The 21370-nt window shown below is 42.9% G+C and overlaps 1 protein-coding gene across 7 annotated transcripts in view; it reads right to left on the reverse strand.

Annotated features, from left to right (window-relative positions):
- Positions 1-1857: 1857 nt before the first annotated feature.
- LOC123498872 (titin homolog) overlaps positions 1858-21370 on the reverse strand; it is a 321603-nt gene continuing 302090 nt past the window's right edge. For all 7 annotated transcript variants that reach the window (XM_045246359.1, XM_045246358.1, XM_045246360.1 and 4 more), the window contains 3 exons: positions 11851-12028; positions 10617-10753; positions 1858-7080 (listed from right to left, as the gene is read on the reverse strand). In XM_045246359.1, coding sequence (XP_045102294.1) covers positions 6974-7080; positions 10617-10753; positions 11851-12028 — 422 coding nt within the window. In that variant the 3' untranslated portion in view covers positions 1858-6973. The remainder of the gene's footprint in view (positions 7081-10616; positions 10754-11850; positions 12029-21370) is intronic.

A 21370-nucleotide genomic window follows, 5' to 3' on the forward strand; every position in this document is an offset into this window, starting at 1 on the left:
CTCTCCGACATTACACTGCTTGAAAGATGCGCCACTACTCCCACCCCAAGAGTCCGCCAACACGTTCATTCCTGTTGGGTTCTGTAAGGCAAGGCTACTGACATCTTCACCACTACTCCCAGTTTCACACAGTCTTTCCTCCCACAACGATAACTGTACGCTAAAACTCTATGCATCTAAGGAACTAGTCAATTTTGTCACTCCTGAAATCCTCAAGACTGTCAACAAGCCTACTGTTCATTTTACCAGTCAAATTGAGGCGGCGGGCGATGTAAACCCCTTCAGTACCATGACGCGTTTTCATATTCATTCTGGTTACTATTTGGTGATTTTATACATGTTCAGAAACTTATGTTGAGATTGAAGTGGTGAAGACTCTGGCCATTAATCTTCTTACCTCCACAGATCCTTCCTAATGTCAATAAAATGGTCTAATCGTACCCAAAACACGTGGTAAATATGCATACCAGTATTGAAGAGGGTTAGGTCACCGCTCGCCTGAACTGTCCGCTCCTCTCCACGGTCATCAACATTTCCCCCATTCATCCTACACTGTGAACCATAAAACAACCAGCATATTATTTCCCTGTAGCCTCTTCTATAAGACTAAGAGAAATCCTGCAATCACGGGCAACAAGGAGGCAAGGAGACGGCAGAGACACCATGACGTCATTCCCGGCCTCCTACCTTACACGTTTCCCCCATTGCCTTATTTCCTTCATAAATAAGAAATAATAATCTCAAATAACAGACCAGACGGATATTACTTACATCTTATCTTTCCAGCCGTTCCTGGTGCAGAAACATGACACCATTGCTTTTACGTTTATGCAAAAGGTAATAATACTTCCACATTCAGCCTTTGTCATCTGCCCACCATGTGCACCCAGACAAACACCGTCTCTATCTTACCTTCACTAACCCCTGCAGGCCGCCGGAAGTCCTCCATGACCGTCTGGTGGTGTTAGAGAGATGATTGATCCCTTGCACTCTTACGCGACGGAACAGTTACTCGGCTTACGTACACACACAAGGTAAAGAATATATTAGACATTGTATGTTTTCTCAATCCTCCTCGCAGGCACCTCGACTCGTGAGTGACACGGTAAGGGTGGTGCGCAGTGATATATGATGACGTAATCCAGCTGACGTTTTCTTTGATGGCATATCCTTATTATTAGACAAGCACGAATGTTGTTTATTGTAGAAGCCTATTCAAATGTTTGTTTTTTTTTTTCATCATACACTCACTCGTTTAAATGAGTTTGTGTTTGAGTTACACGTTGAAATGACACAGGGGAACTACTTCAGTGACGGAGGAAGGGTGACATGCGGCTGGTGGTCGATGGGGATTTAAATGCACGAGATAGAGGGCATTTAAATCTCGCTTTTCCCTTTAACAACTGAAGAATGATTTATGCTCACGTCGTTATGCTTAAATTTCATCTGATTACCAATGCTAGAAACTCAATCTTAAGCTATACGTTTAAGCTCATGTATGTTTAAAGACTAAAATCTAGAACTTAGTGACACCTGCGAGAGAGAGAGAGAGAGAGAGAGAGATTCTACTCCTACACGCGTTCACTATGTCGATGAAAAGCATCATATGTAGTTTCATGCAATAATTTGGTGCAGCTTAACAAGACGTAAGCGAGGCGGCTGGTAATGGCAGCATGGTGACCAGCGCAGGACACTTCCCCGTAGACAGAGGTGGCTAAAGGCAACTCTGAAATTCCTGGTTGTTGATTCTGCAGTACGGTAGAGAGAGAGAAAGAGAGAGAGAGAGAGAGGAAAATATTAATGGATAATGCCAATTCTATTAATGAGAAGAGGACAATGGAGGACAAAACACACACCTTTGTTGATGGATCAGTCAACTGTTTATTGGCTGCATACAAACCCTACGACAGTATTTACAGTTACAAAAAAATCACAGCAAACTACAAACTACAACCATACACACCAGTCTCTCTCTCTCTCTCTCTCTCTCTCTCTCTCTCTCTCTCTCTCTCTCTCTCTCTCTCTCTCTCTCTCTCTCTCTCATACTTGTATACAACAAAGTAACACTACTACTTAGTAAACTAGACGAAAAGAGTGTTTTTTTCTTTCCTTCTACCAAAGAAATGCAACGTTGAAATATCTAGTAGAGTTTTCTTATACATATATAACATACGTGCTTTGTCATTGTCTGATTTGGTTTATCTTTGTTTTCCCTATGTTGGTCTGTCTCTCTCTTCCACCCGACGAGAACAGCAGAAGAGACAGAACGCGCCAGACAACAACATTAACAACAACAAAAAAGAGTTTGATGGTGATGTATTCCTCTCATGGACACCATTTTCTTTGAGTGTGTGTGTGTGTGTGTGTGTGTGTGTGTGTGTGTGTGTGTGTGTGTGTGTGTGTGTGTGTGTGTGTAGCTGATTTGCTTTCGTGTTTGGGGTATTTTTATTTATTGTAAGTCAAGTTTGGTTCATGCGAGGATTACTTAAAAGAAATGTCCTTTTTTTCTAGCTTTCTTTTTTTTTTTTTCCCCTATCTGTTCACCTTCAAAAAATAGTAAAGATCCATCTTATTTACACAGTGATTTTTTTGCTTTCTCTCATTTCTGATTATTTTTTTCCCTCATTTTACCACATATACTCCCATCTCAGGACGAGACATTATATATAGTGAATGAGCGAGTGGGTTAGCGGTGGCACACACACACACACACACACACACACACACACACACACACACACACACACACACACACACACACACACACACACACACACACACACACACACACACAACCCGCCACTCATACAGAGCAAGCACACAATAATAATAAAAAAAAAATAGAAACATACACGCGGAGGGGTTGATGGATGTTTGGGAGTGAGGGGGGGGGACGCAAATCCACGTCAAACAGCCCCGGCGGCCCCCCCATTACTGACGCGGCGGGAGTAGTAGTGGTGGTGTTAGTGGTGATGGTGGTGGTGGTGGTGGTGGTGGGGACTGCCGGGGAACACAAGGGATTACGTATAGGTACGTATGATATTCACATGTGAGTTCATAGTCTGAAAGCACGACCAACACGCAACAGAAATGACCTCAGAGTCCACTACAGCGAAGTTAAAATGGTTTATATATATTCATATGTATATGTGTAAATATATATATATATATGCTTCTTCGTTTCATACATATTAGAGAAAGAGGAGCAGGAGCAGGAGGGTGTTGGGCTGGAGTTGAGGGTGTGGGGGTTTGCTGGTGCTGTAGAAGAGGAAGGGTACTCTTGAGTGTCCATCCCATTGCGGCCTTAAGGAGCTTTTAGCCACCTCAGCTCTCACCTGCCGCCACGCTCACCTGGTCACCTGCAGGAAGTCAGTACACCCAGAAGTGATAGTCCCGTTAAAAAGAAAGACACACCCGCCTGCTACCACGTGCCATGTGTGTCTATAAAGAGTCTAATCTCATGAAGCCTCCAAATTAAAGCATAACCTGAAAACTGCATCTGTTCCACTTATCTCCCTTAATGTTCGAGTACCAAGGCTCATTAACTTTTTGGCCACCATTTAAATATCTCTAAATAATTTCCTCTGCAGTACATTTGAGTCTAATTATGATCTGTGTTTTTGCTCAGAAATTTTCAGTCTTATCTTGTAATTGAATATTATTTTCATCGTATTTTTACCTCCATAAGAAATTTTGTGTGTGCACCATTTCTTTTTTTTTCATATATATTCACTTTTTATTGTTTTCATTACTTACTTCCTTAGGTTTGATATTTCTCATTCTGTTTCTGGCAGCAGCCTTAACGATTTACTCTCTCTCTCTCTCTCTCTCTCTCTCTCTCTCTCTCTCTCTCATCCGTACCCCAATGACTTCCCCTTTAACTCAGTGTGTCTGCCAACGCACACGTACAATTGAACAACCATCAACACGCACAAACTTAATTCTTTTGTTTAAACTTCCCCTTCATCCACCTCCCATTTTTTTTTTTTTTCGCTCAGTCTGGTTGGAGGAGCATGGGCGGCGACCTTCACATAAACCACTGCAGGAGGGCACACGAACGGCCTCCTCCCTGCCACCTGAAATGTTCCCTCCTACAGTTATAATGAGAGAAAAAAGGAGGCGAGGCACGGAGGAAGGGAGAGAAAGAAAGAAAGAGAGAAAGAAAGAGAAAAAATACTTGGCATTTAAACCCAACACCCTCACTAACGCTGAAGAAAAGTGAAAGACGGAATGATTGTATGAATAATGAGTGTTTTTGAGTTTAAAAAGGTGTGTGTGTGTGTGTGTGTGTGTGTGTGTGTGTGTGTGTGTGTGTGTGTGTGTGTGTGTGTGTGTGTGTGTGTATTCAAACATTACATTGACGTATTAATTTCCTTTGTAAAAAAAAAAATCTATATGAAAAAATGAAACTCCTTTTAAATTCTGTATAGAAAATATATATGCATAAAAAAAAAAAATCTTAATATACACATTCATTTTGCTCACTGCCTCATCGAATCCCAAGAAATTCCTCATTAATTCAACCCTCGAGTTCTTCCTAAGCAGCCTTGACCGCCTTCATCTCACCTGCACCCCGCTCCCCATCCCCCCGCACCTCCGTCTCTCCTCCCCTGAGCCCGGACGCTATTCAGGTGGCCACTTCACCTTCACCTTTTCATTCTCCACTTCAACCTCCACATCTAAGCCAAGTCTTCTCACCCCTCTGCCCCTTTTACCATACCTCCACCAGCCCCATCCACCACCACGCCAGTTCCCGCCCACTTCCCTGCCACTCCACTTTACTGGGTTGGTGGTACAGGTGGTGGAGGTGGAGTAAGGGTGCAGGGTGAGTCAGGAGGGGTCTGTCATGCCTACCTCATCTTTCTGCCCTACAAAAGAACGACCCTGTGTTACAAAAAGGTGAAAAAAGTGATCTATAAATAAGAGTAAGCCTCGTAATATTTCAGTAATCACAAATTCTTTTGAAAACACTGCACGGCCTCGTTTCTGAACAACAATAAACTGAGAGAGAGAGAGAGAAAAAAAAAAAAAGCGAGGGAAAAATACTTACGTTTAGTGCGCTAATAACACTTTTTCAACCATAGCATTCATTTCGTGCTAGTTTACGTTCATGGACCAATACTACTTTTTCACTCCCTCCCTGACTATAACCACCAGTCCTTCCCTCCCCACCCCTTCCGTCCCCTCCTTTCCAAGCCTCCAACGCTAACCCTCCAACCCTTCCTTCTCTAAGCCCATTTTACTCTTCCAATTTCCTTCTGCTACAATCATGGGTTCGTGTCTCCCCAGAACGCAATTTGGAGTCGCACTGAAAATATGAAGGACAAAAATAAATCACAGCAATTAGCGGAAACACTCGGAAGTTGCTGGCCACGACTGCACTTTGGCTAGAGCAATTTCCCGGCAAGGCGGCGTGGGGCGGCCTCTCGGTCCCTTAGGTTTGTGAATAGCGCCCAGCAACTGCCTTTCATTTCCTTGGCAAGGCGCTATTGTGGACACCCAAGTCTGTTTGTCTTCCCCATCTCCATCTTGCACCAGCGGAGGATTTAGGAAGGAATGTGATGGGAAGGAAAAGGAAGTGAAAGGAAAGGAAGGGAAAGGTAATAGTTTGGTCAAGATGTACGACAACTGGAAGAACGCGTTAAGGGAATGAAGGTACGTATATACTTTTTTTTTCTTGTTTTGTTACAGTTTGTTATTAATTTCTCTTTAACGCATTCACGAGTCCATTAATCCACATTTGAGCACATTAAGAGGAGTCACGAGCGTCTAGTCCAACCTCAGCTCGTGTACGCCTGGCCACGCACACACACATGCACTCACGCACACTCACGTACATAGACACACGGGGGACTGACGGCACGTATGTACACACCCATCTCCGCCATGCCTCCAGGTCGCCCTTGGTGCGGTAAAAAGGTTCATTAGTCCGTGCTGGTGGAGGCGGCGGACGTCCGTCACATTGCCAACACTACATTAACACAACAAAACGACGTGATTGGCTGCTGTCACTCACTGCCGCTAACAAGGACAACTCGTTTTCTTTCATGCTCTTTAGTCCATTTTCCTTCACACCTTCCCTTCATAGGCGATACAAGGTTTTTCACGCACTTCCTCTGGAAATGGCGAACGTTTTTCCTTCACACTCTTACCTCAGGAGGAACGCACTGCTTTCCCTCAGGTGCAGCAAACCTTTTATATTTTACATTTTTCCTTGATTGACTACACACTGTTTGCTTTTGCATTTTCCTTTGAAAAGAATTGTTTTCTTTAACACTCATCCTCCAGAGGCGACAAATCTCTTTCTTTGTTACTTCCCCTGAGAGACAACACACCTTTAGCTCTCTCTCTCTCTCAGAGACGACAAAAGGCTTTCCATCATTCACTCAGTTCACGCAATACACTGTTTTCCTGCAAGCCCTTCAGGAATAACGAGGAGTTTTTCCTTCGCACACTTCCTTCACGAAACACTTTTCTCCATCACTGCTCTCAGGGGTCACAAACCATTTTCCTTCACACTCTCTCTCTAGAGGCCAACAAACACTGCGCCACATCGTCACCCCATCAGTTCGTCCTCCTTCGTTCACAGAGTCATACAAAAATATACACACAAGGTCATTTCTCAAGAGTTATGACGGCAAGACACAACCTGAACACACACAAAAAGTGGAAAGCAGGGCCTCCTTCAGAGCTTGTGTCCCGGCAGCTGGGTGTGTCCCACGCTAAGTTATGGGTTTCCTACGGCGCACACTCGCATCCCACGCACCCAACTCGGCCTCCTGTTCCTTACTCTAGTTCTTTATGTCCAAAACACATTTCTAAAACTAAAAACAAACCAAGAATTAAACATAAATGCTTCTTCAGAGGGTCAGGATCAGCGTGGTCAGCCCTCAGCCTTTGACCAGCATCCGCATCCACGCAGCTGACCTCCCTACAGTGCCCCATGGCTCGTGACCTCGGCTGACCCAGGAGATCATCTTAGGAGGTTGATGAGCGTGGTGAGGGAGGAGAGGAGCAGCACCAGGGTGAGGGAGCAAAGGTCCTTCCTGCTGGAGCCGTGCATTGCTTGAGGATGCTCGCCTGCAGGGGGGGAGGGAGAAGAGATGGTGATGCATTGATACACTTCACCAAAGTCACATAACGAAGGACATTATAAAGAAGTGGTGAATGCGTGCCTGTAAGTGAGTAGTTATGAAGAGAAGTGATTCATGTGATAGTCTTCTGTGGTAGGATGATGAGGCGATGAAATGATGAAATGATTAGTGACAAGAAGAAATAATTAGTTGTTAGTAATCAATCACAAGAGGAAAGAGAAAAAATAACGTAAATGAGTAACGGAGGTAGAATGGAATAACTGTTGAAGAGATGAGGGGTGAATGATGGAGAGAAGGAAGAAAAAGGAGCAATGAGAAATCAGCCATCCATAGAAAACGAATAAACTGACGAAAAGAGAAAGAAATGAGAAAAAATAAATCAACGAGAGAGAGAGAGAGAAAGAATGCATGGTAAAAACAACAAAGAAAAAAAAATCTATCAAAATTTAAAGGTGAAAATGAGTAAAAAAAAAAAAAAAATCAATAAATAAAGAGACAAATAAAACAAAACAAAACAAAAACAAGAACAAACAAAACAATGTACAAAAGAAAACAAAACAAAACAGCTTTTCATATTTTTCATACTGAGGTTAGAAAAATGAGAGAAGGCTAAAAAAAAAAGTAATGGAGTTTGTGAAGGGCGAGGGAGGGAACGAAGAGAATAAATGAGGCAAATAAAAATCCACTGCAGTGAGAGAACAGGGCAATGAGAGGGAGAGGGAGAGGGAGAGGGAGAGGGAAAGGGAGAGGGATTATTCAAAGGCTCGTGAATAATGAAGTGTGAGTGAGTGGCAGAGAGAGAGAGAGAGAGAGAGAGAGAGAGAGAGAGAGAGAGAGAGAGAGAGAGAGAGAGAGAGAGAGAGAGAGAGAGAGAATGTGGGGGAGATCCGAAAAACAATAAAGACAGGAATAGACGGATTGTTGGAATAAATTACACGAGCGGAACTACACGTGAGAGAGAGAGAGAGAGAGAGAGAGAGAGAGAGAGAGAGAGAGAGAGAGAGACAAACAGACAGACAGACAGACAGACAGACAGAGAGATACATGCACAACCACACTAACAAAAAGAGAAAAATCAAATCTTTCACCTATGAAGAAAAAAATAAATAAACAAAATAAACACTGACACGAATGAACAACATGCATACACTGGAGTAAGTGAATGAATGAAAAGACTGAATACATGAATGCCTCACTGACACAACAAAGCCACCACACACATTCACACACACGAACACACACACACACACACACACATATATAAAAGCAAAACCCCCACGACCTTAATAAAACAAGAGATAACACACACTGAAATAGAAAAAAGCTAGACATAGAGCCACATACATAAGTCAGCTACCATATGTGGGTCTCCAGCCAATGTGGGTGTCGAGCCAATGATGGTTTGCAAGTGGATAACAAGGGGAACATAACAACACCAGTGATCTAAAACAGGAGTGCAATGAGAGGGAGAAAGAAGAGGTGGGTGAAGGTGAGGGAGAGATAGAAGGGCCAGCTGTTTGTGAGATGAGAAAGGAGGAGGAGGAGGAGGAGGAGGAGGAGCGATGAAGGAGAGAGGAAGAAAAAAGATGTGACGACTGGAAGAATGTGAATAGATAATGATGGTGGTGTGTGTGTGTGTGTGTGTGTGTGTGTGTGTGTGTGTGTGTGTGTGTGTGTGTGTGTGTGTGTGTGTGTGTGTGTGTGTGTGTGTGTGTGTGTGTGTGTGTGTGTGTGTGTGTGTGAGAGAGAGAGAGAGAGAGAGAGAGAGAGAGAGAGAGAGAGAGAGAGAGAGAGAGAGAGAGAGAGAGAGAGAGAGAGAGACGAGAGAAACACACTAGACATGAAACACCCACACACACACACACACACACACACACTTCTGATAGCATCTTTCATTAATCACGAGGAACAAATACCAGCAATTAACAACAAGTGTAGCCATTAATCCCATCCTAATGAAGCCGCTAAACCGCTCAGGTAAACCAAACCCACAATAAAGAGGCAAGCATGTGGGAGAAGGAAGAAAAAATAAAGGGATATAAAAGACTTCACTTCATCATTTCCATCCACAAAGTCGTTTGCATGGACATCAATTAAGCGTGAGGCAAACAAAGATGACAGGTGTGCGTGGGAAGAATGAAAGGTAATCCGCTAACAGGTCATTATGAGAGAGAGAGAGAGAGAGAGAGAGAGAGAGAGAGAGAGAGAGAGAGAGAGAGAGAGAGAGAGAGAGAGAATAATGAACATGGTCTTGTATTTCCTCCTCCTCCTCCTCCTCCTCCTCCTCCTCCTCCTCCCAGGTTGGGTAGTGGGTGGCGAGGAAACTTCTGCTGTACTATTCCTACATCTCCACTTCCCTCACAGCTATGCAAGGATCTGTCCCTCTAATTTCGTCACCTTAAATAATTATCCCACACAAAAACAGATTAAAAATTACCAATGACAGAGAAATAAAAGAAATAAAATAGAAACGTAATTATGATCCGATACTGCAGTGGATTGTGTTACTAAAAATACATTACGTTTTTTTTTTAATATATTCTAGTCTTCCCTGAAAATAAAGGCTAAAAATGATCAATGATAAAAAGAAATGAGGAAAAGAAACGTAATTATGATCCCAATGCAGGAGTGAATCAGGTTTTTAAAAATGTATTGCGTTCTTTTATCCACACGAGTGGGCGCCGGGTGAGGGGTTAAAAAGTAAACAAAATGATAGGGAATCCGCTGTGTGCTTCTCAGTAAAGGCAGGGAGAGGAAGGGAAGAATTCAACATTGTGTGAGAAAAACAGGAAATGTGAAAATGTGTTGCTGATGGGACACAGAATGGGTAAAAACGAGTACACTGTCAGCCTCGATGGAGTTGATTCTCTTGTTCCCAGAAAATAAATAAATAAAACAAATGTGGTCCCTTTCTAATTTCCGGTTTGGTCGTGGCTCGTTATTTTGACATTTCTCTTTGCATTGTGTCTGAATCAGGCTGAACACAAATGGCAAAATGAAACAATGTAATGATAATGCGGGAACTAAACTTTTTCCTACTATTGTTCATATTGCTATGGCTAACACTGGTCATGTAAATAGTACTACTCCTCCTCCTCCTCCTCCTCCTCCTCCTCCTCCTCCTCTTACTACTACTACTACTACTACTACTACTACTACTACTACTACTGATACTACTATTACTATTACTACTACTAGTATTACTACTACTACTATTACTACTACAACTACTACTACTACTACTACTACTACAGGAACAACAACAACAACTAATATTACTACTGCTACTACTGCTACTACTACTACTACTACTATTAAACAACATTGACAACAACATTTACTACTACTACTACTACTACTACTACTATTTCTACTACTACTACCACTACTACTACTACTACTATAGCACACAACAACAACAACAACAACAACAACAACAACAACAACAACAAAACAACAAAAACAATAAGAACAAAAACAACGAAATCTAACACCACCACCACCACCACCACCACTACGCACCATTGAGGACGTGGACGAGCACGCTGCCGGTGGCCACGTCGCCGAGGGAGCAAGTGTAGTTCCCGGAGTCCTTCGGAGTGGCGTTGGCGATGAAGAGAGTGGACACTATCACCGAACTGCTCATGTCGGTCTTCACGCTGCCGGGAACGAGAGAAAGAGGAATGAGAGAGGGAAAGACGGGGAAGGGGGAGGAGTGAATGAGAAAATGAGTGAGGAAAATCAGCGAGTGTATGGAGAAATGAAAGAGAGTATAAGTGAGAGTAAATAAGTAAATTAAGGGATGAGAGAAGAGTAGCGAGTGAAGGAGGGAAGGAGTAAGGAAACATGAATGACAGTGGTAGAATGATGAAAGAGAACGAGTGAGTAACGGAGTGAGGGAGAGAGTGGGGAAATGAGGGAATGTGTGAGAGGAGGGATCAAGTAAGACGAGTGAGCAAAGTAAGGAATGACAGAAGGGAAAAAGGAGAGAGGAACGAGAGAAGGGAAGACGCGAATAACAGAAAGAATGAGGAAACAAAAACAGCAAGAGAATGAGTCCAGTCCAGTGCATGAGGCGAGAATGATGAAGTCAAAAAGTAAAAAGAAGTGAGTAAAAGAGTGAAGGAGTGAGGAAATAAAGGAAGAGTTATCTGATTCAGCAATTTCACCATGCGAGGCGACACAAACATGACAACAGTGTCCCTCTCATCCTCTGATTGCCTCACGTATTCCTGTCTGGTGTGTGACTGACTGTGAACTCATACATACCAAAACCTGATTACTTGTATTGGTGTAATGGAATGCAATATAAATACGAGTTTTGGCGGGAAGAGAAGGTCAAATTACCAGTCAGAGCGTGGAGACATTGAACGGTGACACCAACACAATATCTGCGAGTCCTCAGGTGGTAGAACTGGTGCATTCATTGAGCTGGTGACATAAACGTGGTCTGCACACGCACGAGCACACACGCTCACGCACAAACACACATGCAGACAAACATCTAAACTAACTCTTTCTCTCTCTCTCTCTCTCTCTCTCTCTCTCTCTCTCTCTCTCTCTCTCTCTCTCTGTGTGTGTGTGTGTGTGTGTGTGTGTGTGTGTGTGTGTGTGTGTGTGTGTGTGTGTGTGTGTGTGTGTGTATATTTGTGTGTGTGTCTGTCTTTTAAACTTCACTTATCTGGTTTATCAAAATTCTCTCTCTCTCTCTCTCTCTCTCTCTCTCTCTCTCTCTCTCTCTCTCTCTCTCTCTCACCTGATGCCGCCCCTGGAGGTGTCATAATTGAGCATGTGGTCGCCGTGCCGCCACAGGATGAAGGTCTGGGCCTGCGGCATTTGGCTGATGGTGCACTTGAGCTCAATCGTGCTGCCTGTCTTGTAGAACTTCTCACTCACCGAGGAGCCTCTGTCGTCTATAATGTCCACCACCGGAGCTGCAAAGAATGAAGAGGATGCAGAGTGAGTGAAGTGAATAGACAGGTAGTTGTATACATGAAGGGTGACGAAAGGAATATGGAAGTGTGTCTTTTAGCATTTGAGATAAAGAAAGTATGGTTGATTGATAGCTTGAGTATTAGTCATGGTGGTTTAATGTAAAAAGTGTTTGGAAAAGGAAGGTGAGAGAGAGAGAGAGAGAGAGAGAGAGAGAGAGAGAGAGAGAGAGAGAGAGAGAGAGAGAGAGAGAGAGAGAGAGAGAGAGAGAGAGAGAGAGAGAGAGAGAGAGAGAGAGAGAGAGAGAGAGAGAGAGAGAGAGAGAGAGTGTGTGTGTGTGTGTGTGTGTGTGTGTGTGTGTGTGTGTGTTACATAGCAAAAGCAAGACCACCATAAAAGACCAAGTAATGAGTGTTCAGGTGCAGCAGGGCAAGGAGAGATAGACTGTCATAACAAACTGCAATGCATAAGAACTACGAAAGGGGGGAAAAAAATACAGCATTACCGAAAAAGGAATGACGACAATGCATACAAGAAACTGAAAAAAAAAAATATTGGTGAGTGAACAAAAAAAAAAAAAACAGAAAATAGAAAACGGAATTACGTCCCCCAATCAAGAAAACACAGGTGAATTTTATGCAAGGAATTGTGTCGAGGGCAATACAAAAATGGCCCCAATAGCTTGAAATGAATAGCACCCGCCAATTACAACGGGGAGAAATGTGGGGTAATTTGCGTCCAACGAAAACAAATATGCCGTTGGAGTGATATAGTATGATAGCTTGTAATCTTTTCCGCTCATTCCGCTCTTGATACTCCGATAGTGTGCGTGCAGTGAGGCGTGGAGGCTTAATTCCTTCTTGCCCCCACATGCCACTGTTCCTGTCTCACCTCTGCGCCAGGGGGAGTGTCTTGAAGGTGTTGGTGTGTTCTTGTGCTGCTGTTCCCTCCACCAGTGGCGTGCTGGTCTTCACATGCATCTTTTCCCTTCAGTTTGCCTTTAACCTCCTAAGTACCATGACACGTTTCCATATCTCTTGTTCCTGATATTTTGGTGACTTTATACAGCTTCAGAAACTTAATGTGGGGATTGAAATAGTGAAGACTCTGGCCATTAATCTTCTGATCTCCATAAGCTCTTCGTGATGTCAATAAGAGAGTTTAGTGATACCCAAAACTCAAAGTAGAAATGAGTCTCTTTACTGAAGGGGTTAATTTTCTCAGATTGTGACTACTTGTATATATATTATACTTTGGTTTTATTTCTATGTCGTAATGATAATAATTGTCTCGACGGCAGTTCATATTTCCTTTTCTCATTTTTTTATTTTTTTTTTTTTTTTTCTTTTCTTCTTTGCCACTCCTCAGTTGCACACATGAATAGAAATAATTCACTAAGTTCGGTATTAAGAACTGTATCTAATAAAATTATTAATCTTAAACTCTAAACCAGAACAACAGTGAACAAAGATGAAAATTAAGGAAAAAAAAAACGTAAAACATCAAGATTTCCAGAGAGAGAGAGAGAGAGAGAGAGAGAGAGAGAGAGAGAGAGAGAGAGAGCAAACTATAACTACAACTTTTGCCACGGATTCCTAATGAGACTGACCACTACAACCACCACCACCACCACTGCCCAGTACTAACTCTCCTCGCCGGCACAATGGACAGTCTTACCCCGGAGCAACTTTCCTCCTAAAAACGCGGAGTCCTGGAGCGCCACAGGGCAATGACTGGCCAACGCAGCTTTTCCATGATACATAAACTCTATATTTCCCTATAACTTTTGGGAGCGTGTGTGCAACTTTTCTGTGCTATTGGTTAGTTTTACGTGTGTGTGTGTGTGTGTGTGTGTGTGTGTGTGTGTGTGTGTGTGTGTGTGTGTGTGTGTGTGTGTGTGTGTTTCTGCATGTTTGAATCTGTTTTTTTTTTTTTTTTATCCGTCAATCTATCAAATTATCTCCTTATTTTTATCTGTCTATCTATCTGTCTGTCTGTCTGTCTGTCTGTTTGTCTGTTTCTATTTGTATCTATCTTGATATCTCTGTCTGTCTGTTTTGTTTGTCTGTGACTTGCACATTATCTTCTAAATATTCACATGTTCCTTTTATTATCTTTATTCATTTATTGATATGTATATAACATTCAATTTCTTCATAGCTCTCTCTCTCTCTCTCTCTCTCTCTCTCTCTCTCTCTCTCTCTCACGCCACCACACTGTGCTTCTATATCGACCCATAAACCTGCCTAGATTGCTTCCCACCACTGACTTCTTGTGCTTTATCTGTTGACCTTCCCTGAAACCCCCCACACTCCCATCCTCCTCCCTCACCCCCACTCACCCTACCGCCTCGCCCCTTTCCGCCGACCCTAACACTCTCGAACCCCAATAAAAAGACCCAACGAAAGGCAGAAAAATGAAATAGATACCCGTAAAATTACAAAAGCTTACGAAGGAACATCAGGAAACAAAGACTCGGAGGAGAAGTAATGAAAACGGAAGGAGGGGCGCAAACTACAAAAGAAAATGGGAGTGTGAAATAATACAGAGAGGAGGAGGAGGAGGAGGAGGAGGAGGAGGAGGAGGAGGAGGAGGAGGAGGAGGAGGAGGAGGAGGAGGAGGAGAGAGAGAAAGAGAGAGAGAAAGAGAGAAGAGAGAGAGAGAGAGAGAGAGAGAGAGAGAGAGAGAGAGAGAGAGAGAGAGAGAGAGGAATAAAGAAATTTAATAAGGGCAAGGAGAAAAATGGAAAAAAAATAGAACGTAGGAATTCGTAACGACAGAATGAGAGAGAGAGAGAGAGAGAGAGAGAGAGAGAGAGAGACGCTACCCCATGACACTCATAACCTGAAGCGCAAGAACCTTTTTCCTTCATGGGCTCTTCATGTTTCCCCCCAGCAGCTCTCTCTCTCTCTCTCTCTCTCTCTCTCTCTCTCTCTCTCTCTCTCTCTCTCTCTTTCTTTCTCTCTCTGGAAGCCGGGATAAAGGAGATGAATGAGAGGAAAGTGTGTGAGAGAGAGAGAGAGAGAGAGAGAGAGAGAGAGAGAGAGAGAGAGAGAGAGAGAGAGAGAGAGAGAGAGAGAGATGGAAGAGTAAAGGGAGGAGAGCCGACACAAGATAGGAGGCGAGAAAGGAGCAAAGAGAAAGAAGTGACGAAAATAGGGAAAACAGAGAAGGAGGATAAAGGAGGGTGATAGGAGGAGGAGGAGGAGGAGGAGGAGGAGGAGGAGGAGGAGGAGAGAGGAGGAAAATAAAAGAGAAAAGAGGAAAGAGGAGGAGCAAACAAGAAATAAATATAAATACAAATAAACTGAAATGTGTATATTCTTGGCAGCAAATATTTGAAATTAAGAATCAAGAGGAAATGAAATAGATAGAGGAGGAAGAGGAGAAATGTAGAGAAATAGAGAAAAAAGAAGAGGAAAAATAATATTACACACCAAAAGAAGAAATTATAGGAAGGAAAGGAAGGAAAACAAAAAGAGAGAGGAAAAAACGGAGAGCAAATAATGAGGAAGAAAATTACTGGGCCTTACTTATTATGCCTCCTGCGTAATTAGAGAGAGAGAGAGAGAGAGAGAGAGAGAGAGAGAGAGAGAGAGAGAGAGAGAGAGAGAGAGATTGAAACCTACATAATCATCAAATAAGCATAAACAAAATCATACGCACACACACACACACACACACACACACACACACACACACACACACACACACACACACACACACACACACACACACACACACACACACATGTGTCCATTGCGTACACGTGATTCTCCTCCTCTTATTTTTTCTTATGGATCAACAAGTTTGCATGGTGTGTTAATATGCGTTCTTCATCATCATCATCATCATCATCATCATCATCATCATCATCATCATCTTCTTCTTCTTTTTTCTTTTCTTCTTCTTCTTCTTCTTCTTCCTCCCTCCTCTCCTCCTCCTCCTCCTCCTTCTCTACCTCGTACACCTCCTCCTATTTGGCCTTCCTACTCCTTTTCTGTTAACTCCTCCTAATGCATTTTTGTGAAGCTACTCTTTCACCTCCACCGCATCCTCCTCCTCCTCTTTCACCAATCATTCCTTCACCCAATGAAGTTCTTCCTCCTTCTCCTTCTTCTTCTTCACATCTCTTGTTCACCAATCCTACCTGTACTGTGTCTTCTTTCCCTCCTCCTCCACCTGCACACCTACCCTCGACACAATGCCCATCACGGAACCCCAAAGACTTACCTCCACCTCCTACTTCAGCCCTTCCAAACACTCTAACTCCCTTATACCTCAAACTCTCACCTCTCGCTTGCCAAACACAACAGTCTCCAAGACCCAAACCCTCGTGACCCTTCCCTCTCCTCCTTGCCAAACACGACTCCTTCCGTATTAACGCGGACCAAAATATGCTTTCTCGTTCGTCTCTCGCATATTAAGAAAGTTTGAAGGAGCGTCCGGGGCTTTACGGGAGTTTGGGAAGAGAAAACGAGTTGGAGCCTTTCTCAGAGGAAAGAAAGCACCTTTATTTTCCTTCTTTTTTCCCCCATTTCCTTTTTTTATCTGTCTGTCTGTCTGTTTGTGTGTGTGTTTGTGCGTGTGTATGCCTCTGTCTCTCTGTCTCTGTCTCTCTGTTTGTCTCTGTCTCTCTCTCTCTCTCTCTCTCTCTCTCTCTCTCTCTCTCTCTCTCTCTCTCTCTGTGTGTGTGTGTGTGTGTGTGTGTGTGTGTGTGTGTGTGTGTGTGTGTGTGTGTGTGTGTGTGTGTGTGTGTGTGTGTGTGTGTGTGTGTGCGTGCGTGTGTGTGTTTGTCTGGGGCGTAATTCAATTCTATTCATGACTCGTATTTCGCCTCAAGCAGGAAATGAGATCCTGGTTTATATTCTTCCGAGCGTAGAATATTCAACTGCGGGAAAAAGTAAATAACAAATACCATGCGACCATTAGGAGCAGCCTTCGTGGCCATCATATTTACTCCTCTCGGTGAAATAATATATACAATCCAAACCCACTGAATATCCACGAATAACTAATATTTGGAAAGTGAGTGAAAATAAACACAGTAGAGAAAGAAAACTGGAATAAACTTTTCAGACAATTCTACAGGAAGAGATTACTACCATCACTACCACCACTACTATCGACACCAGCACCACAATAACAACTAGTGACTCTCTTACACTACATACACTACTACTTAACTATGCTTCAGCCCTTTCTCCCTCTCTCTCTCTCCTTCTCTCACTAACCTTCTCCACAACAGTTTCTTTCATGCTATCCAATATACTCATCATTCATGCCTTTAGTTTCTCTTCCTCTATCCACAACCGTCTTCCTGAGCCACGGATCGTATCTCTTCTATTACCTATCTATATCTATTGTCCTCTTTCTCTTCACTAGCTACAGTTCTCCGTGTCTTTCTCTCCCCCTTTGCTCTCCATCTTTCTTGTCACTCTTCCTCTATGTTCCTCCTTCCCCTTGCTATCTCCCATCTTTCTCCCCTCACATCCCTACTTTTATTCCTAATGGCCTTCCTGAACTTTCCTCTCCCTGCTCCCAATCCGTTCCGTACCATAGTTTGTTCCAGCTGTATCCTTTTCCTTCCTCCTTCTTTCAGTAGCGCCACTCCTTCGTCATATTCCCTCCCTTCCGTTCCCCAGCACCTCCTTCCTCTGCTCTCATTTCCTAGTCCCCCTTCCCTTCCGCACCACACTTCCCACAAACAGTACCCTCCTTCCACCCAGTCTCCCTGAGCAGTTCTTCCTTACACTCTCCTTTTTAAGTCCCATTCCATACCACATTTCTCTCCCCTTGCAGTGTCACCTTTCCAACAGTCCCTTCCACCATACTCCTCTTCCAGTGCTCTCTTTCTCCAGTATCAGCGCCTCCTTTCCCTCACCCCCTCTCTCTCTCTCTCTCTCTCTCTCTCTCTGGCTCCCTCACGCGGACAAAAACACAGTCCGGCATCAGGCAGGTCACTGGTCCTTTTGTGTCGCCAACAATGCTCCTTCGGCCATACCATTGTTGCATCAGAAGGCTCACGAGCGCCCTTTGTCTCCTTCCCACGTCCGCCCCGAGGCTCCACGCGCCCTCACACGCTCCTAATGGCACGTAAACTCGGACGTGTTTAAATGCTGCCCTCTCCTCACCTGCCCCTACGTGATCAAGGGAGCCGCTCTCCTGACGCGGGTGGTTCCGATGATTCCTTATTTTCGTTGACTCGAGAATGTTAAGTTTTTCTCTTTGTTGTGTTATAGAAAATTGGGTGACAGCTGAACCTTCCATCCCCTCTTAGGCCTTCTTAACACTCTCATGCTTCTCCTCCTCCTCCTCCTTTTTCTCCTCCTTCTCTTTCTCCTCCTCTTCTTCGCCCGCTCCCGCCATTGCAGCTTGATGATAATGATGCTGTTATTCACATGGGGAAGGAGATGATAATGACTATTTCTTGCCCAAGTAGCACAATATATTCGCTCTTGTATACAGCATCGTTTGGCAGCCATGACCTCCAGGCAGGCGCGGAGATAAAAGCTAATTCCCTATGCATCTTTTTTTCTTTTCTTTACGAGGACAACTTTCACTCATAAAGGAATCACGTTTATACTTTTACAGATTATGAATGTTAGAGGTGAGGAGAGAGAGAGAGAGAGAGAGAGAGAGAGAGAGAGAGAGAGAGAGAGAGAGAGAGAGAGAGAGAGAGAGAGAGAGAGAGAGAGTGTGTGTGTGTGTGTGTGTGTGTGTGTGTATGGATTTGTGTGCGTGTGTGTGGCACATTATTGATGTCTCTCACTTGAATGGTCAATTGTAGGGAGAGAGGTGAGTAGGAGAAACAAAGGGAAGACAGAAGGAAGGGATAGAAGGAGTGGCATGGGAGAACAGAACAGAACTTAACAGATACGAAGAGTAAGAAACAAGAAAGAAGAGAGGATGAGAGATGTGTTAAATGTGCAACTGATATGAGACGAGAAAAGAAGAGAAAGGGTAAGGGGAGAAAAAGGAAGGAAAAAGAAGGGAGTGGAAGGGAAATAAAGAAAAGGAGGAGAGAAAATACAAGTAGATGTGGAAAGAGAAAGGGAAAGGAGGAAAGGGAAGAAATGAAAGAAAGTGAAGAAAAAGAAAAATTAGGGTGGTGAACTAAAGTGAAGTGGAGAAAATAGAAGAAAAAATGAATGGAAATGAAAAGAAACTAACAAAAGAAAAGGAAGAAAGGAGACAGGAAAAAAAATAGAAAACAAGAAGTGAAGCGAAACCAAATGAAACTAAATGAGGAACAAAAAATAAAAGAAAGAAGGACAAATGAACTGAAATGAAAAAAATGAAAATTAAGAACAATGAAAATGAAGCGAAATTAAATGACAAGAAGTGAAGTGAAGTGAAGTGAAATGAAGTGGCGGGAAGTGAAGTGAAGTGAAGTAAATGGGCAATCCAGCCAAAACGCAGCCCACACCACAATGCCAGACCTGCTCATAACAAACGATAAAATGTTCTCATTTCCACAAAGAGACCATCAACAGTTAATCCCACATCATCATTTTCTCTCGTGACTTTCTGATTCAACTTATGTTTCGTATTTTTTAATTGGACAACGCGAGGAGAAAGCGTGGCAGAGAGAGAGAGAGAGAGAGAGAGAGAGAGAGAGAGAGAGAGAGAGAGAGAGAGAAAACGTACCCTCTTTTTACATTCTTATTGCTTCCTCTTTCTCCAGGATTGAGGAAGGAAGGAAGGAAGGAAGGAAGGAAGGAAGGAAGGAGAAAAGAAAGAAATGACAAGAATAAAGGAACTGAGAAATTGAAGCATGAATGAATGAATATATGAATGATTTAATATATGAATGAATGAAGGAAGGAAGGACAAAATGAGGAATAGAATAAAATAAAGAAAGAAAGCTTGAAAAAAGAACAAAACAGAAGAAAAAAACAAGACAAGGAAGAGAAGAAAGGAACGAAGGAAATAAAGAGGAGAAGTAAGAGAGGAAAGAAGAAAGACCAGGTAATAGAACACGAAAAATCTGCAATTATTGATAACAGTTGAAGAGGGAAAAATTTAAAGAAAGGAAGGAAGGAAAAAAGGAGGTAGAGAGGGAGGAAAGAAGAAAGGAAGAAAGGAAGCAAGGAAACTAATTTGCAGTATGAATGAAGGAAAAAAAGAATATATATATATAAAATGCCAGCCAGCTTTACAATATATACCAAGACTAAATGTTATGAAAGAAAAAAAGAAAAAAGAAAAAAAAATTAAACTCGCCACAGACAAGACCAAGGCAACACAGGCAAGACTTTTATTGCTGCCAAAATTAGACCACTTGAGGTACGTTATTGTTCTCTCTCTCTCTCTCTCTCTCTCTCTCTCTCTCTCTCTCTCTCTCTCTCTCTCTCTCTCTCTCTCTCTCTCTCTCTCTCATCCTTTCAGTGTCTTGTGGCTACTGGTAGGTGCTTTACTTTCATGAGAGAGAGAGAGAGAGAGAGAGAGAGAGAGAGAGAGAGAGAGAGAGAGAGAGAGAGAATGCACAAACACAAACAAAATAAAATATCATAGTAATCCCTAAGCCCCTAAATAAAAAAGAAAATATATATCAAAATAGATAAATTACGAAAAAAAATAATAATAATGAAATTGACTGAAAACTGTGAAGGTCAAGGAAAAGAACTTGGCTTCAGAAAAAAAATATCTAAGGGGATTCTACTCCAGAGTAAAGAAAACGAATCTGTGACCTTCGGAAATCGGTGTTTTACTAATGCATTACTTCGGATCTTGAGTTGAGAGGAGGAGGAGGAGGAGGAGGAGGAGGAGGAGGAGGAGGAGGAGGAGGAGGAGGAGGAGGAGGAGGAGGAGGAGGAGAAAGAGAAGGAGGAGGAGGAGGAGGAGAAGAAAGAGGAGGAAGAGTAGAAGAAGGAAGAAAAATCTTGAGTTGAGAGGAGGAAGAAGAGGAATAGAAGAAGGGGAAGGAGAAGGAGAAGGAGAAGGAGAAGAAAGAGGAGGATGATGATGAAGAGGAAGAGGAGGAGGAAGAGTAATAAGAGAAGAAAGAGGAGGAGGAAGAAGAAGAGGAAGAGGAGGAGATGAAGAAGAACAAGAAGAAGAAGAAGAAGTTGATTAAAACGAAAAACGACAAAAACAAGAACACGTAGCAAGACAAAATATAAACTGAACACCAGAACAAAACCAGGTAACATCAGCTCGATTTAATCCCCTCATAATTATTCTGCTAAGTATCTGGTGACCTCATACATTTTCAGAAACTCATGTGGGTGATTAAAATAGTGAAGACTGTGGCCAATAATCTTCTGACCTCCATAGACCCTTCCTAATGTAAATAAAATCGTCTAATCATATCCAAAACTCATGGTAAAAATTCGACACAG

Source organism: Portunus trituberculatus, chromosome 48 (genome assembly GCF_017591435.1).
Source record: "Portunus trituberculatus isolate SZX2019 chromosome 48, ASM1759143v1, whole genome shotgun sequence".
NCBI classification, from domain to species: domain Eukaryota; kingdom Metazoa; phylum Arthropoda; class Malacostraca; order Decapoda; family Portunidae; genus Portunus; species Portunus trituberculatus.